We start from the raw sequence: 17,577 nt of genomic DNA, 5'->3' as shown, positions 1-17,577 counted from the left end.
TAAAGTTTAAAAATTATTTTGTCTTACTTTAAAACCAATGTATTGATTTTCTTATTGAGAATTAACATGGAAACATTTACTATATTTATTCTGTGTGGTGCAGTTCTAACACTGACAGCTAGTTGGCAGCAGTCTTTATTGCCTCCATTCTGACGGAACAGTTAGATCTCTTACTAGATGAGTCATGGAAGCATCTGGCCTGAGTTTCTAATTGAATTCAGTCTCAAAATTGAAAATATCATTAGGCTTTTAGTATCACAATTTATTGCATCATCTCCCTTGTATTGTGCATGTTATTACATGGCCAGATTCTTGCCAATTCACACCCCTAGTTTTAAACCCGAACACGCTGTGCGTTTTTCAGCCATCACAAAGGACAGCTTCATGTCACACTGTCCGAGATTCCAGTGAGTCAAACTGCACAGTCTCACCCTAGTAGGACATGCTAATGTTGCAAGCATGCTCACCAGCATACATCATACCGATCGATACCTAAGACAGCCATGATGAAAATGGGAAGACACTCTAGTGTTAACACCTCTTTTGTTAGGCTCAAATCAAAACTCTAAAGATGAGGGCTCCACATGTTCTTCCATGTAGTTTCCATTGTTGCTAATAGTACTCATGCATTATACTATTGTCACTGGTTTTCACGTCAATCCCTGGGTGTATTTTCAGAATGAAGTCGTAGATTTTCATACACTTCCTGGACTGTTGGAGGATGGATTTGGTTGTGAGAGTGCTCAATAAGCTGTCGCTGGGCCGATCACTCTGCAAATTATGCTCATGTTCAATGTTTTTATCACAACTCTGTTAATGACAAAAGATTTGTTTACAACGGACCATAAATGCAAAGTGTACCGGGCTTTTGGTACTCTAAACAGGCCTCAACGTGTCCACATTAATGGACTGAAGACCAGAGGAAAGAACTAGGTCAAGAGTGTGTCCCTTCACATGTGTAGGACCCTTAACCCACTGAGAAAGATTCAGTGAACTTAACAGGTGCAAAAAGTCCTTGACCATCGGCTTATCAGGGCAACAAATATGGATGTTCAAATCTCCTACAATCAAAATCTGATCATATTTCAACACATTCATAGCCAAGAAATCAGCAAAATCTTTTAGAAATTCCACATTCAGTCCAGGCGGGTGATAAATCAACGTCACAAAAAGTAGAGGAAAAGGTCCAAGTTCAAAAGAGCAAACCTCAAAACTAGAAAAAGGACTTAAAGGGATAATCTGTTTGCAGCTGAAACCTGATTTATAAACAATGAGGAGCCCCCCGCCCCTGCCCGCAGTTCTTGGCGCATTAAAACAACTACAGTCTGCAGGTAATAATTCCGACTGGGCATTCGTGTCTACCATCGGCATCCAGGTTTCACAAACACCCAAAAAATCGAGCCCTTGTTCCTCAAAGAAGTTTTTCAGAATAAAAGTTTTGTTCATTACCGACCTTGCATTAACCAGGCCGAGGCGAGCCGACGATAACGTGTTTAGTCCAGTAGCAGCAGAATCCAGAGACACGGGCGCAGTTCACACGTAGTCCACATGACGCAGATTAGCAGGTTGGCACCCTTCCAGCGGTAGCAAAACCCCCGGAATACACGTTGCGACAGAGCATCCAAGTCGAAGCCCACCAATGGCACCAAGCAGGATGGTGGAGGATCCAACAAACGCGACGGCGCCACGAGAAGACGTCCAGGCCGGCGAGCTCCTTCCAGGACCAGGGCGGTTTGGCACGTAGGTGCACATGTTTCCCACCTCGACAGCCACGACGCCGGCGCCGCCTCCTCCGCTGATGACGACCGGATTCACACCGCGGAGGGCGGGTGGCACCGAGAGGCTCCGAAATGAGCGCGGAGGACTAAAATCCCCCCGGCTCGTCACAATCACCGGGCTGATGAAATCGACATCAGGCCAGAGTTCCAGAAGCGTTGCTCGATCATAAGTCAGCAGTAGGGATGCACTGTCCACACAAAGCGCAAGAACCAAAAAAGGAATAAACATGTACAGAGGAGAGTGTCCGTGAGACAGATGGCGTGCCACACACACCGGCGCCATCTTCAGTTCCTCTTATGTTCACTGAACTTCCTATTGTTTTGAACACCTCTACCCCATAAACGCTAACTATGTGGCCCAGTGTTTACTCTAAACATAAGAAATACAGCTGATTCCTGTTGTGTCTCTTAGCAGGACCTTTTATGTGTTTGGCAGTGACTTTTGTGATAATGGACGCCTGTGTTCTCTGCAGGATAAGCCCTCTTCCTGCATATGCTGACTCAGCATGTCTGCCTCTGTGGGTGTGGGTGTGTTTTTTTTATCACTTTTTCACCATCTCCCTTTCTCCCATAGGTCGCGTGTCTCTGACTCGGGGCGCCTCTCTGCTCGTAGAGCGCCTGACCCTGGAGGACGAGGGCTGGTTTGAATGTCGCATCCTTCTCCTGGACAGCAAAACCGACGACTTTCAGAACGGCACATGGACCTTCCTCTCTATCACAGGTGCAACGCTGCGAGGTTGCGAGGGCATGGAAGCTGCCTATTTTGTTTACTCCTGGTCGGAAGCGCCTTTTTTTAGAACGGCGACAGCATGAGGCCTGGCTTTGACGGCCCTGGCTAGCTGAGAGTTTTTATGCATTATGCATTTTAAGTAAGCAGATCACATCCCACGGGTGCACATGCACTGGTTTAGAGTAAAGTGAAGTCACACTGGCATTGACAGTACAGTAAATGAGAGGGCTACATACCCATCATCAGGCTACAAATGACCCCATAACTGCATTAGATCTTGAATGTATTGGATTTTGTTTGATTTTAACCTGAGTATACATTTAATAAAACCAAAAAACTGTCTTTGCAGGTGCATTTCAAGTAGTAACATAAGTCAAAGAAAGCTCTCCAGCTTGGGGATTGCATATGTTTGTGAGAACTATTGCAAATCAGTAGTGTTATGAAGGAGTTCAGTGTTTTGGGTCGATTTACAGTAAATGTTGTTGATTTGAACCTCACAGTGACCAGTCCCAGTAGCACCTTTACAGTGTTGACACAGCGATGTTGTTTAGATGATCTTTCAAGTTTTTTTTACTCCCCTTTTCTGTGTTGGCTCCAGCTCCACCTGTATTCATCAAGACTCCACCAAAATTTGTGGAGGTTCTGCTCGGAGATTCGCTGACACTCAGCTGTGGAGCTCATGGCAACCCACGTCCAACTGTTGTGTGGCACAAGGACGAGAACCTGATTGAAAAACACGAGAAAATCAAAGTGAGGCACATTTACAGATTATTCTCATTCAATACTTGATCAGAAATCTCAGCAGAAGAGAGGATTTCTTTAGATCAAACTGCCTTTTGGTCCTCTACATGACCTTTGTTCCCATGTATACCCTGATTTTCAAACTTTTTTCTTTGCTTCGTTTTAGGTGCTGAATGGTACCTTGTCTCTGGCCTCCATCACTCAGGATTTTTCAGGGGTGTATAAATGTCACGTGTCCAACACAGAGGGGAACCTGACCCACTCTACACAGATCCAGGTCCAAGGTCAGTGTTCAGCCATCATACCTAGCTGAGACACAGAATCCCGTCATAATGTCTCAGATTTAGTGTCTGATGATGACTGAGGTTAAAAACATGTTTGTATACGGTTGTGCACACTGCCACCTACAGACCAATCCGTACATTGCAAGGATTTAAAACTGACCAACCCTACAATAAAAAGTTTGTGAATTATTTAAAAGATAATAAAAAGGGAGGAAAAATATGAATAAAAATAAAAAAGACACAACACTGATCTGTGCTTTGATTCCATAAAGGTCCACCAATCATCATCATTTCCCCTGAGGACACCACCCTGAACATGTCCCAGGATGCAGTTCTACAGTGTCAGGCCGACGCCTACCCTTCAAACCTCACCTATGAGTGGATGAAACAAGGGCAGAACGTTTACCATATTGAGTGAGTCCGTATTTTTAAAAACATTCAACACATAAACATTTCACAGTATTTACAAAAAACACTGGTTTTAATATTTTAAAGGATTATTCAGGTGTTTTTTTTTTCAAAGTGTGTTGCTAATGCAATCAGTTCTAATGAGATTATTCATGAGACAATTGCATCATGTGACCGTGAGTCCGCCGTGAACCTGAGACAAAGGAGATTGTTGTTCAGATTAACTTCCAACACTGCATTGCTCTGTCTCCTTAAAACCATTTCTTTTCTCTCCTGTTATCTCTCTCCACATCCTCAGGTCCTTAAAATCCAGAGTGAAGGTTTTGGTTGATGGAACTCTTCTGATCCCTAATCTAATCCCAGAAGATGCTGGAAACTACACGTGCATCCCCACTAATGGAATACTGAGCCCGCCCTCAGCTTCAGCCCATCTGAAAGTGAAACGTTAGTCTGCTACTTCTGTACTTCTTTATTTTACAGATTTTTCATAAGTGAAATTTTTCTATAACATCATGTTTTTCCAATCTTTTATTTTAGATCCTGCTCGTGTTGCACGGATGCCCCGGGAGACCTACCTACCTGCAGGGATGGAGGGCAAGATTTTCTGTCCGGTTCAGGCAGATCCTCCTGTGCTGTATGTCAACTGGACCAAAGACGGGAAGAATTTAAATCTTGACAATGTAGGTGAAGTGCTTTAACATAATAAGTCCCCCCAATATCTCATGAATGAATAGTGATGGGAATAACGCCATTTAAAATATTAGTGTTACTAAAAAAAATAATTTTTTTCAGTAACGAGTAATCTAATTAATTATTGTCTTCTTTTATCGTAACACCATTTCTGTTACTGATAAGAAAACGCACGTGTTACTAATTCAGCAGCGCGGTTTGTTGATGCTGTCATCAGCTAATTTGGAGCTAAAGAGGGATGTTTTCATCCAAGCGCATCACGACCTGTGAAGAGCAAGGAAGACGTGATGAATAGTCTACAGCTGCAGACTCGCAGATTCACTGCTGGAGGCATGAATCTGCAGCCGTGCCCTTCTTGGCACGACAGCAGCACTTCCCGAAGGTCCACTCACCTGTTCACTGCTCAGACGTCCCAATCTTCTACCTTCTTAAACCATCCAGCTGTAACCTGTTTCTGATCATTCCTTTGGTCCCGCTGTAACACTGGTTGCATCAGTCTCAGACGTCATGGTGCTCAGGTGTTATTAGAACTACCTGCGTGTCTTTACCGCCGAGCTTCATCTCTTCTGTGTTTGGGTCTGACCCAAGTTAGTAAAGTTAAGTCCTCCATCAGATTTGTGCCTCTTCTAGTGTCATTTTTAAGGAATTGTATTTATTTATTTAACTAGATTACCAGCAACATAAATGCTACTAAAAACAAACAATTATGTGAAGCTGGAAACATTAGAATACTGTCCAAAATTACATTTATTTCAGTAATTTAACTAGACTGAGAGACCATTTAAAGATATTGGCCAGAGGCTAATTTCCTTTGAATGGCATGTGTAAAGAAGTATTAAAACCTCAGATGAAAAAGGTTTTGGGATTTTCATGGCTGGAATTTTAAGAAAATCTGATGTTTTTTCTGGCGCGGGAAAAACAGAAACTAACTTCCGGTCTGAGCCCTGGGCAGCTGGTGACGTTTCACAAGGAGATTGCTGAAACTGCTATTGTAAACAGTCCCTGACTCCGGTGTTTTTGCGTTAGAGTTATAGCCGAGAACAATGTGTCAGATGTAGCTTCTGAAGCCTCTGCTATTCGGTCAGATTAGGTTTTGTTCTGGGATACGGCGACAAGGACGGATATTGGATTACCGTAGAAGTTCAACCGAACTCCGACCCCGCTAGCTGGATATCACTACCGGAGGTACAGACATGTTTTAGACCGTTTGACTCTGAAGACCCACAACCCCGTTTGAACATCAAGGAGGATTCTTTTCATCTTCAGAACCAAAATTGGTACAGTTTGTTTTCTTTTGTTAAGCTCTAAGCTGACGAGTTCTCAGCTGGTCTTAGCTCCGTCATGTGTCCCAATATAATTCAGTAATCTACAGATATGTGTGCTGCCAGTTTTACCGCTCCATGGATATATTGACATAACTCCGGAAAATATATAACTAATAGCTCACCAGAATAAATCTTCCTGATGCTGGAGTAACTACTTTGTTTGACTCGTTTTCACTAATCCAGGATGGCACAGAAGTTCTACTGGTCCATGGAGGATCTGTTGTTGATATGGGGATCATCTTTTAGATTATATCTGTGTGTGTCGTAGCTTTCCCAAATGACTTGGTTTTTTTTTCCTTATCAGAGCTAATACAGCCAACAGTGTTGCTACAGCCATGTGTAGCGTTGTTAATCTACACAACTAGAATTTAAGCTGTTGCTATTCAGCTTTGTTAAATTCTGAGAAAGATCGAACGAATTGATAATGAAACTTTACATATATATATATATATATATATATATATATATATATATATATATATAAGAGAAATTTGGCTGGCTCAGCCATATTGTAAGGAGAAACTGTCTTTACTCAGTTATATTGTTAAGAAGACTCAAAGGTTGTTTTCATCGATAAACTGACGATAATATCTGTGTGTTTGTGTTTCAGTTCAATGAGGAAACCAGTTTGACAATTAAAAGTTTTAATTCTTCAAATTAAACTAATGATTTTGAAATTGACAAACAGGAAATAACAATCAACATTGGCAACTTGTGGGACAATCTTTAACAGTTGATATGCTGTTCTTGCTCAAATAGACCTTCTGTTGGTGAATGAAGATTGAGAGTAATAGGATGTGGTTATGGATGCGTGTGTGTGCAAAGTGTCGTGAGAATTGAACATGAGGTGAGATGAATGCGTGTGTGCATCTGATTTTGCTTCAGGAAGAACAGGTGTCTGAGTGAAGTGATGGTTTGGATAAACTTAGGTCTTATCAGAGAACTGCATCAAACGCTAAACACCGTGCTCTGTCTCACCGAACTCTTGTGGACCCTCTTTCGGATCCGGGCCGTGGAGGATGTTGTGGTTCATCCAGATGACGCCGGCGGCTGACAGGAGAGACGTAGGTGTCGAACGGAACCGGTCCAGAGTTGCCCTCGGTACACGTTGATGGTAAAGCGTTTTGTCGATGCGCTTTCTTAAGTTAATTCACTCAGAAATCAAAAGACTCGTTAATGAGTCTGCGTTAGAAGTTGCGATTCAGCTATTCTGTCTGGCTGACAAGAACAGAGTGAGAGGGGGGAGAAACGAGCCAACCGGCTCTGCCCCCCCTTTGGTTTTCAGGTCCACTCTCTTTCGTTGTCCAACACGACCTGAAATCATAAGACTGAAACTTACCAAAAGCCTTTCTCTTCTCAAAGCAAACGTGTGCGTCAGCAAATGTGTTTTGGAGTTTAACTGTGAGAATCTGTGTGTGGGTGTGTGTGCTTGAGTGTGTGTGAAGGTCAGCAACAAACACTCTCAACATTATCTAATTATGGATTCATTAAATCTCTTATAATTACCCCAAAGCATAATAGTCATTCATTTGATTAAAACACATTTATAATGAGCAAATTGATGATTAAACTTTTAACATTCAAAACAAGAAAAGGAAGTTTAAACTTTATGTTTTGACTTGTTATGACTACTTGTCCATGAGAACTCCTTCTTCTGGTACTGCAGGTGGCAGATGTTATGGTTTCCTCCCAGACTCGCTGGCGTTCAGGTCTTAATCTGTGGGTGAAAGTTCTCAGCAACCCAGCTTTGACCCAGCTGAGTCCAACACCAATTTGTGACAGAAAACCCATATTTCCTCACGTTACATATATATATATATATATATATATATATATATATATATATATATATATATATATATATATATATATCTCCACGGATATTTATATAATCGATAGAAGTTCATACACCAACTGGCTTGGTCTAAAAGATTAATATTTAATTTAAGAGATTTAAATTGATAGCAAAAGTTTATTTATTAATTCAGAAGATCTAAAGAGATCTTTGCTCATTCAGTGATCAATATACACCACTCTGTGTTTCATTTCAAAGAAGAGTCAGGTTTAAAACGTTAAGAATTTATTACTAACAATTTAAAGATGACAATTTAAAAGACAATTCATAAATGACAATTTATAAAAGCTTTGGTATTAAAGCAATCTGTGTCTGGATTAAACTAAAAGTGAAGTGTGTGTGTTTGGATGTGTGAATGTAGGTGCTCAGAAGGTTTTTATCTTAGAGAGAGAAAACGCGTTCTGGGTGAAAGAATTTGGTTTGCAGTTAAGCTAAATTATTTCTTTAAAAAAACAGGCATTCCAGACGCAATCTTGTGTTCTACCTCACCGTTCAGATGACCCTCTGTTCAGCTCCGGAGGTCAAGGGAGGATGTTGATCAGCCTCTGGGTACCCGGTCCGGTAGGGTAGACCAGTGGTACCGACTCTCTGGTCCTAGAGTTGCCGCAGGCACACAGGTGGATGGTTTGCATCTTAAAATTAACTCTGAAGGAGTTTTGCGTCAGCTTGTTGCAGATGACGTTTCTGTTGAAGCAATTCTATCAGTAGAGGTTTCGAGCGGCCGACTCGATTCTTTGGACTCTCGTGCCACGGAGAGAATTTTGGTGAGCTCAAGAACGGAACTTGAACTGAGAAGTTAGGTTTTAAGAGACGGCCGGTAATCTTATTCTAACTAATTAGATTTTGACATGTAGATTTAACATACCTCAAACCACGCCCTCCCAAGATAGAAAGTTCTGGGTTGTCATGTGACAAAGACATGTGAGTGCAGTTAACAACCTGATTTACTGTGTCCTGCATGGTGTGTATAAGTACACATGATCTTGTCACTGTTAAACATGACTGATTATCATAAATAATAATAATTATTAACCAAAGAATAATAATTCATTTCAGTAATTAAATACATTTATAATGAACTTTGATGATTATTTATGAACATTGTAATAGACAGTGAAAAGAGTTTATTAAAAATGATTCTTTTAAATCTTGAAGTGTCCTTCGTCTTGTGGATGGAACAGCAGTCAGATTAAAGGAATGGTAGACCGACATTCAGTCTCCTGTAATGGATAATCTGTAGATAGAAGTACAGCCAGGACAGCTTGACCCAGCTGAGGAAGTGTGACCTTTGGGTCACAAATGAGGCCATTCATGTCGCTACACATGCTAACTGGTTCTGGATGGATATATAGATGTAGGTTATTATTTTAGATCATACCTGTTATTTAAAAATGCGTGTGAGACACGGACACATGGCTCAGACCTTTTGCTGCAGCTGTAAACACAATTTTCCGTAATAATTAAGAGCACGAAAGTAAACAAAATACAGTTATTCACAATACTAGCATCACCAGCTACCTTGTTTTACGTGTTGGAGTGACGTATGCGGAACACAGTTCTTCACTCTCTGGAGGAGAGGGTTTTGATTTTCTGTAATGATTTATGACAAAATTCCTTAACAAAATGAAAAACTGTACCCAGTTCATATTTATATAGATGGCAAAGTGTAGTTAAACTGAATTTCTACAACGTTAATGCCGAGTCTGGCCACTACCTTTAAAAGCTCAGGAACTTTTACAGGTGTTTCTATATAAATCTTAGTTGAGTGGGGTCTTGTTAAACAGGGTTAGGGTTACTGACAGTGACATAGTGTAATGTTCCTGTTTGCAGTTCCTCCTTTTAAGTGTCCATTTATTTCAATTATTCAGTTTTATTAAAAAAAACATTTGGACATACATTTTATTATGTTTCCGTCATTAGTCATCTATATTCCAGTATTGTAGTAATTTATAGTAAATTAAGTAAGTTTAATTAACCCATTTTTCTTGCATTCTTTAATGAGAAAAAGTAACAAAATAGTTAATTTTTTGGTAATTAGTTACTTTTATAATCTTGTAACTTGGTAAGTAACTGAGTTACTTTTTTGACTAAGTAATCAGTAACTATAACTAATTATGTTTTAAAAGTAACATTCCCAACACTGTGAACTCTATTTTTGTTCTTAGTTCCCGGGTTGGATGGTGAACTCAGAGGGTTCGGTATTTATAGCCACAGCCAATGACAACGCTGTGGGCATGTACACCTGTACTCCCTACAACAGCTATGGCACCATGGGCCAGTCTGAGCCAACTAGAGTCATTTTGCAGGTAAAGTTTCTGCTCTCAGACTTTTCTGGCCTACTGAAAGGATGTAAACAGGCCGCCTCTCTCTCTCTTAGGACCCACCTTCATTTCGGGTGCATCCTCTACCAGAGTATCTCCAGGAGGTAGGCCGGGAGTTGATCATCCCCTGTGAAGCCATTGGAGACCCTGTTCCTAACATCACCTGGAGCAAGGTATATTAGGGTTTTTTTTTAAGTCGGGGACGGAGCCTTGTCGGTAATTTTACGACCTACTTCAAGTTTTTGTGACCCTTTCCCACAGATTGGCCCTACCCCTCGTTCGCCATACGTCGTGCTGACTAACGGCTCCCTCATTCTGCAGCCGCTGAGCAAAGATCACCACGGGGGCTGGGAGTGTCTGGCCACTAATCGTGTGGCGACTGTCAGTGCGGGCACTGTGGTTGTTGTGCTGGGTGAGTTTGTTTCTACATAATTTGTCTGAAAAAGGATATTTCACACACGTTCAGATTTTCTGACTTGTTTTTGTGCTCAGGGACAAGTCCTCATGTTGTGTCCTCTGTGACGGTCACAGTAGAGCTGAAACAGGCAAACGTGTCTTGGGTTCCGGGTTTTGATGGTGGATTCACGCAGAAGTTCACAGTGTGGTCAGTATCATCAGCTATCCCCAGTGTGACACATTACCCCCCATCAACAGGAAACCTGACTTCGGCCTTCATCATCTCTAGGGTGAAGCAGTCCTCCAGAGGAAAACACGAATGGGCATCTCTGCCCGTCCCCACATCCAAAACTTACCTGCTAGTCACAGGGCTGCTCCCAGGCACCGGCTATCAGTTCAGTGTCCTACCTCAGAACAAACTTGGCTCAGGACCTTTTAGTGAAATTGTCTCAGTGCGAACAAAAGGTTTGTATGAGTGAGTTTAGTTCTGTTTCCCTCATTCGCTTTAACACCAGCTGGCCTTTTGTAATTATATGATCGTCTCTTTTCAGCCGTTCCAACAGAGTTACCGAAAACGGTCACTCCTCTCGTGCTTTTGGACCCTCCCACTCTCCTGTCAGCTAACCGGACTGAACTGGGGATTGTCCTACAGTGGTTCCCTCCCGAGGCTCCAGTCTCTCCGCTGACAGGTTTTGTTCTGCAGGCTCGGAGGGATAAGGGTCAGTGGGTCATCCTCAACAACAACATCAGTGCTAATCAGAGTGAACTGGTTGTACAGGAACTGCTCAGGGTAAAGCCCAGTTACTGTTAGCTTCTTTCAGTTGAAAAGAGTTAAATAATAACACATCAACTGTTTTTCTCAGGACTCATTGTATGACTTGAGGCTGATGTCTCGCAGCTTCAGAGTGTTTAGCAAACCGAGCGAGTCTGTGAGCGTCTCTACAGCAGGTACGTTTGCTCCTACTGAATCGCTGCAAACACATTATTATTATTTAGAATTAACATTTTCAGTAACTGTGTTGATTTTGGTTAAAGGAATGGAGATTTACCCCGTCCGCCCAAGCTTCCTGGAGGTTATCCCTGAGCCGCTATTGGCGGGTGTGTTGGGAGGAGTGTGCTTCCTGTTCCTCGCCATCATCTTCTCGTTGGTGGCAGCGTGCTACATGAGTCACAGGCGACAGCAGAGGCGCAGAAAGAGACGAGGGGGTAAAACAGACAGGATCGTTCTGTTCTTATAAAACTCTTGTTGGGGGTTAATTACCTGGATTTTGCAGGTTTTAAATGCTTTCCTCTGATTTTTGCAGACCTGCCCGCTGCGCTCCAGAAGAGTCCGTCTCAGGAGTGAGTGTTTTGATGTTAACATTTTTCTTTACTCTTGATGTTTCATTTCTATGGCTATGGCTTGACAAGCCCCCAAACCTTTACAGTATGTTTTGTCTCTGCTTCTTCCTCAGAGTCCGCTCACCTCCGTGCAGCCCCGACAGCGTCCTCAAGTTGAAGCTGTGTCCACCTCTTCCCTTCTTTCCCAACTCCACCTGCTCACTGTCCAACCGGTCCTCCTATGACAAAGGCAGCCGTGGGGAATACAACGATCAGCGGAAACAACTTTTGTCCAGCTCGTCTCCACCACCTCACTACACCCTCTTTGAGAGCCACCTGGGCTCTCAGGCGCCTTCGCCAACCGCTCTCGAGTCCATTTCTCGAGGCCCAGATGGACGCTTCATTGTTCAGCCGTTGCCTCAGAGTTCAAGCCCCTCCAGCGAGAAGAATCTGAAGAAAGATGTCTTACAATGTAATGGTAGTGTGAGCGGGTCAGGCAGCAACAGGTCGTCGTCGTTCAGGAACTCTCCGAATTCGAGCGTCCTGAACTCAGAGAAGGGGGAGAGGAGGGACTCTCCTCTCACTGTGGACGTACCAGAGTTGAGCAGGCCTCCAGCGTCTCCTGGACGGGTACGGGCCATGGCCAGAAACTTCTCCCGCCGCGGCTGCTTCTACTCTGATGATGAACAAGGATCTGAGACTCTTTTGGAAAGAGCCAGTTTTTATTCTGATAACAGTGAGAAAAAACCTAGCGATTCTCTCAGGAGGTGTCAAATACCAGGTTACACAGAAGACCTTATCTGCAGTTTAGGAAGGAGAACAAAGCTTCTAGACAGAGACCGAGACGGGTCATATCAAGCAGGTTATCAGCCAGTGGAGAGTGGTGTGACTGATGACAGCACGCTGGTCTCTCAGCTAGAGAGTGAGTTAGAAAGGGAAAGTGTTAACAAGTGTGCCCAGCTGGCTAAAGAGAGGGAGGAAATCGAGAGGGAGTTAAAGAACTATACAGCTGATCAAAGACAGCATGGTCTGGCAAGGAAAGATGGCTCTAGTAAAAAAGAAAGCCCTCAAAGGAATGTGTCTAAATCAGAGGAAGAACCTGTGTGGAAGCCTCAAGATGTCACCATCAGACAGAAGAGCAGGTCTTCAGGTGTGACCAGTCGGGTTTCTGACTATCGCAAAGCCTGCTACTTCGGGAACACCAGCAGCCCCCTGGACAGGCTTCCCACAGCTCGGATCCATTGGAACATCAGCCCCGTTACATCTGTCACCAGCCTGATTCCTGTTCAGAGTCCTCACCGGTCTACTTCTCCCGTGCCATTCAGAGAAACCACTGAGGGGTCTCTGTCTGTGGATTCATCACAATCTCCAGCCACGCAGAACACCTCTCTCCCCACACTCTCCCCTGATGTGACCTCTGACCCCCCTGTTCTGTGTCTCGATACAACAGACAGAGCTAAGTCTCCAGCTCTTCAGAAAAATACAGGTGCGAGCGTGAAGTCCAAAACTGAGCAGAACTCAAGGGAGAAGACACACGATGGAGGTGTTTCTAGATCCAGGAATATATCTGCTGATTCAGGCACCCGGCTCTGGGACGAGAGGCCTGGAAGTTCATCGTCTGCACCATTCAGCCAGACTGGGAGAGCTTCAGAAGCAGGCCACAAAAACAAAAGGGATCCGAGTGAGTCTAGTTCTTCTGACTTACTCTGTGAGCGTGGTGAAGAAGCTGCAAAGGCCAAAGACAGAGAGTCTCTGAGCAGGGTTGACCAATCCGGTTCAAAGATTTACTCCGATTTAGAGAGAGAAGGCATCCGAACACGTTCCCGGAGGAGCGACAAATGTCTGTTCCCTGATAATCCTAGTCCCGTCTCGACTTTAACTCTCGTAGAAGAGGTTGAGAGTGACCTGTCTCAGTTTTCTGTCCCAGGAGTGTCCAACTCTTTCAAGACCAAGCCTGTAGCTCCATCCCCTAAAATGTCCCCAAACCAGACAAGTGCAATTCTGGAATATCTGAGCCTTCCGGGTTTCATTGAGATGAGCGTGGATGAGCCTGTGGAAGAGGTTCAAGAGATGGATGCTACTGGACCGAGTTCTGAATCAAAAGAATCCGTAGTGGTCAAACCAGATGTTGTCCCTAAAAACTGGGAGGTTCATGTTCAGGAAAGCCCAGAAACGTCCTCCAGCCGGGAGCAGACAGAGAGCAGCTTTGATGCTAGCAAAAAAACAGGAACTAGATGGTCCTCTCATGTGGAAACCAGGGTAAGATTTCCTGATGACACCAGACCATCCTCACCTGGGCTGGAAAAAACAAGCAGGCAGCTTTATGATGAGAAAACAAAAATCAGAGCTGGGAATAATACCACAGGCAGGCCCGAGTCCAAACTTGGATCCAGGTCACCCCATACCTTATTGAGTGCAGCTAAAGGCATGGCGGACATTGTGTCCAAACACTCCCTGAGTTTTTCAGACAAGAGTTCGTTTTCATCAGAGCAACCCCAAAGACAAGCTTCTCAGGGAAGCAGGACTAATAACATTGTGTCACGAATAAATCAAGTCCCTGTGCCATTCCTAAAGAAATCCTTAAGCCTGGGCCCCTGTAGGACTCTCTCAGGCATGGGACAGCCACGTCCTTTCCTTAAGAAATCCATCAGCCTGGGCTCTCAGAGGTGGGAGCACTTTGAGATCCCAAGAAAATACATTTCTGAGAAATGCTACTGGGATGAGTTTCCAAGCCCAGATGTCAGGATGAAGTCCTACAGTTTGGGACGCACCCCATCTTCCCTTCCCATGCCAGGCCCTTGCTGGAGAGAGTACGTCCCAGTTAGGCATCCCAGCATGGGTAGCTTAGAGAGGCCTCATCACAGCCCTTCCTACCTCACTCCAGCCATGTACCCACACAGACAAACCTCAGTGTCCCCAATGATGGAGCCCTCAGACCCACGACGGCAAGCCACTGTTTTCCCAGAATCCTCCACGTGGTCTCCCACTTATCAAGACCCTCTGAGGCCTGTCCACCCTCAGTATGTCCACATGCCCTCTTCTATTCCTCTCCCCCACTACCAGCATTGGCCAGATCCCAGAGGAGAAAGCCTGGGACCCGTAGACCCCAGGAGAGGCCCTCCTAGGTCCTACCTGCCCAGGGGCGTCAGCTGGCCCTCACCTTATTACACTCCTTTCCCACCCAGAGAGGACGGAGGCTACAGACATTCAGACAGGATGATGAGTAGAGGTGGGGACTATGAGATCAGGGATGGGGGCAGGGCCAGTTACGCCAGTCAGAGCAGCGGCAGAGGCAGTGCCGGTCTCTTTCGACAGTCCCTGTCCATCACCCCCACGCTGCTCAGCTCCCCGGAAACCACAGAGGAAAACGAGCGTTATCGAGTTGAGATGGAGCTGCCTCAGCGGAGAGTGAAAAGGTGAAACGCCACCACATGTGGAAGTACAAACACTAAGGAGCATCCTCCTCTCTGCAGCAGGATCCATTTATGTTGCCAAAATAACTTTCAGTTTGATGTTTTTGTTTCATGTCAACGGTACGAGTTGTCTGATGGGTTTTTGTGTATCTCACTAGAAGGAACACATCAGTAGATGAGAGTTATGAGTGGGACTCAGCTGAAGCATGTGTGGACCCGGAGGTCCTGGACGCCACCAGCTCTGGTCAGTCGCAAGCAGGTTGTCCCAGAGGCAGGGGGGACCTGGGATGTGACCGAGCCGGTGGCGTCCGGGACCAGCAACGGAAAGGTGATCATTTATGTATTTTTATTGCATGTACTTTGGTGTAATGCTGGATGTGACCGTGCTGCACGTGTTTCTCTCATGTCCTTGTGCTGTGGTTTTGTGATCTTGTCCCATGACTTTCCCATCCTTGCCCTTCCTGTCCCTCATGCCTCCCCAGGCCTGTCTCCCTCAGTCAGCCCACCAGTTTCCAACCCTCCTCGGTGCAAGTTCAGCCACTCGCTAAGCGAAGCGCGCTTCAACGCTCTTCGTCTGGAGTACCAAGAGTACAGGCGGGCTCAGATGTCCCGTGATCCCTGCATCCCCCCTGACCACGGCTCAGACTCTGACTCCAGCTCAGCTCTGCTGTAGCAGCTGAACGCGGTCCGTTACGCTGCCTGCCCTTGCTCCTCTTTCCCCTTCTTTTTTCCACCTCTCATTGCTCACCTGCCTGAACTTTCCTCCTGCCTGTGGCAGCACATGCTGTGATGCATGCCTAAACCTGTGCTGCTAGCTTCAAAAAGATTAAATGTTGTTTAATGAGTGTTTTCTAAACTTGTTCTGTTCTTTTTCCTCCCCTTCTACAGATTCCTTTAAAACAAAAACCAAATAGCATTTATTCTGAGCAGAGAGCAGCACTACAGTCCCGGACACTGGAAACCTTCAGGAGTCCAGATACGTTACTGTGTTGAACTTGTTCCTTTGTGATTTTCTAAATGAAGCAATGATGAATTATTGTACTATATTTTTGCTAAAGAATGGATGACAGTGCGTTTTAGGATGTTGTTCAACTTTGACAATCAGATTAAATGAAAGACCTGCTTTATAAAAGCAGTATTAAGCTACATAATGTTATATTTTCTGACAGATCTGACATGATAACATCGGTTTATAAGAATGTTTTTATCTGTGATGGTTCTCCTTAACAACACACAATGTTTCAATTGTATTCCTTTATTTAACTCCAGCTTAATACAGAAATTTCCATCTGTTTCATCAATCTACATGAATGATTTAAAGGAAAGGTTTATTTGCAGCTAATTTCCTGTTTCACACCGGTTCTCTGTCTCACTGTTTGTTTGAAATCTGTTAAGTCTTCATATATAGTTTAATAAGAATGTTAGGATGTAAATTCCTCTTCGTGATGTCATCAGATGAGAGAATCCTCCTCCACTCCACTTAACACCAACAGGGAATACAATCTTTGCCTTATTTTTATAACTTTTAAACGTGACCGGACGTTATCGATGAGCTATAATTCAATAAAACTGATCCGAGATTACAAACTATTCACACCCTATTTTGCATGTTGTGAGACTTTGTGTATATTTATTAAGAGGAATGATGATATGCAACAATGTTTACAATCACATCGCTGATGTGAAGACAACACTGTGAATATTTCATTAACTTGTGATTCTGTTGTTGAATTACAAGTCGTGTGTATTCTGTGCCCATTAGCCTACTGGGTGTTTGTTTTTTTACTGAACCGATGCTGTTTTTGTACAAAAGACGAAAAATTAAAAGATGTTTCTAGCTGTATTTTGGAAGGAGTCAACATTTGTTTTAATCCCATTTCCCTGATCTCAAACCCGTCGTGTAGAGTGAGCATGCATCTCTGTTAATGGCTTTGGAAGCTTTGTACAAAGTGGAAATTTTTATATCTTGCAACCTGTTTTTTTTGTTGTTGTCATTTTTATATGTTTTTATTGAATAAACAGTTATATTCAAATGAACAGACCTGAGACATTGTAGAGTTTTGTATATGTGACGTGTGAATGCAGCTACTTTTTCACTCACTACAGCCCACCCATCTATCCGTTTTCCTCTGCTCATCTGAGTTGGGTCGTGGGGTATAGCATCTTAAGCAGGGAGGCCCAGACTTCCCTCTCCCCAGCCACTAGGACCAGCTCCTCCGGGGGAATCCTAAGGTGGCCCCAGGCCAGCCGAGAAACATCGTCCCTTTAGCGCAGGTGTCAAACTCCCGTCCTTGAAGGCTACCATCCTGCTAGTTT

The 17,577-nt window shown here is 43.9% G+C and overlaps 1 protein-coding gene across 3 annotated transcripts in view; it reads left to right on the top strand.

The window, feature by feature from the left end:
* Window positions 1-17,300, top strand: part of igsf9b (immunoglobulin superfamily, member 9b) — a 36,297-nt gene extending 18,997 nt beyond the window's left edge. For 2 of the 3 annotated variants that reach the window (XM_070546574.1, XM_015972244.3), the window contains exons 4-22: window positions 2,353-2,499; window positions 3,107-3,258; window positions 3,416-3,533; window positions 3,806-3,947; window positions 4,240-4,385; window positions 4,479-4,621; window positions 9,977-10,117; window positions 10,189-10,305; window positions 10,394-10,544; window positions 10,625-10,736; window positions 10,818-10,993; window positions 11,080-11,318; window positions 11,392-11,476; window positions 11,564-11,734; window positions 11,833-11,869; window positions 11,983-15,264; window positions 15,420-15,589; window positions 15,744-15,946; window positions 16,150-17,300. In XM_070546574.1, the coding sequence (XP_070402675.1) occupies window positions 2,353-2,499; window positions 3,107-3,258; window positions 3,416-3,533; window positions 3,806-3,947; window positions 4,240-4,385; window positions 4,479-4,621; window positions 9,977-10,117; window positions 10,189-10,305; window positions 10,394-10,544; window positions 10,625-10,736; window positions 10,818-10,993; window positions 11,080-11,318; window positions 11,392-11,476; window positions 11,564-11,734; window positions 11,833-11,869; window positions 11,983-15,264; window positions 15,420-15,589; window positions 15,744-15,934 (5,720 nt within the window). In that variant the 3' untranslated portion in view covers window positions 15,935-15,946; window positions 16,150-17,300. The remainder of the gene's footprint in view (window positions 1-2,352; window positions 2,500-3,106; window positions 3,259-3,415; window positions 3,534-3,805; window positions 3,948-4,239; window positions 4,386-4,478; window positions 4,622-9,976; window positions 10,118-10,188; window positions 10,306-10,393; window positions 10,545-10,624; window positions 10,737-10,817; window positions 10,994-11,079; window positions 11,319-11,391; window positions 11,477-11,563; window positions 11,735-11,832; window positions 11,870-11,982; window positions 15,265-15,419; window positions 15,590-15,743; window positions 15,947-16,149) is intronic. The other variant, XM_015972246.3, reaches the window with a different exon arrangement.
* The last annotated feature ends 277 nt before the right edge of the window (window positions 17,301-17,577 follow it).

Source organism: Nothobranchius furzeri, chromosome 17 (genome assembly GCF_043380555.1).
Source record: "Nothobranchius furzeri strain GRZ-AD chromosome 17, NfurGRZ-RIMD1, whole genome shotgun sequence".
Lineage (NCBI taxonomy): Eukaryota > Metazoa > Chordata > Actinopteri > Cyprinodontiformes > Nothobranchiidae > Nothobranchius > Nothobranchius furzeri.
This window is presented reverse-complemented; position numbering and strand designations above follow the sequence as displayed.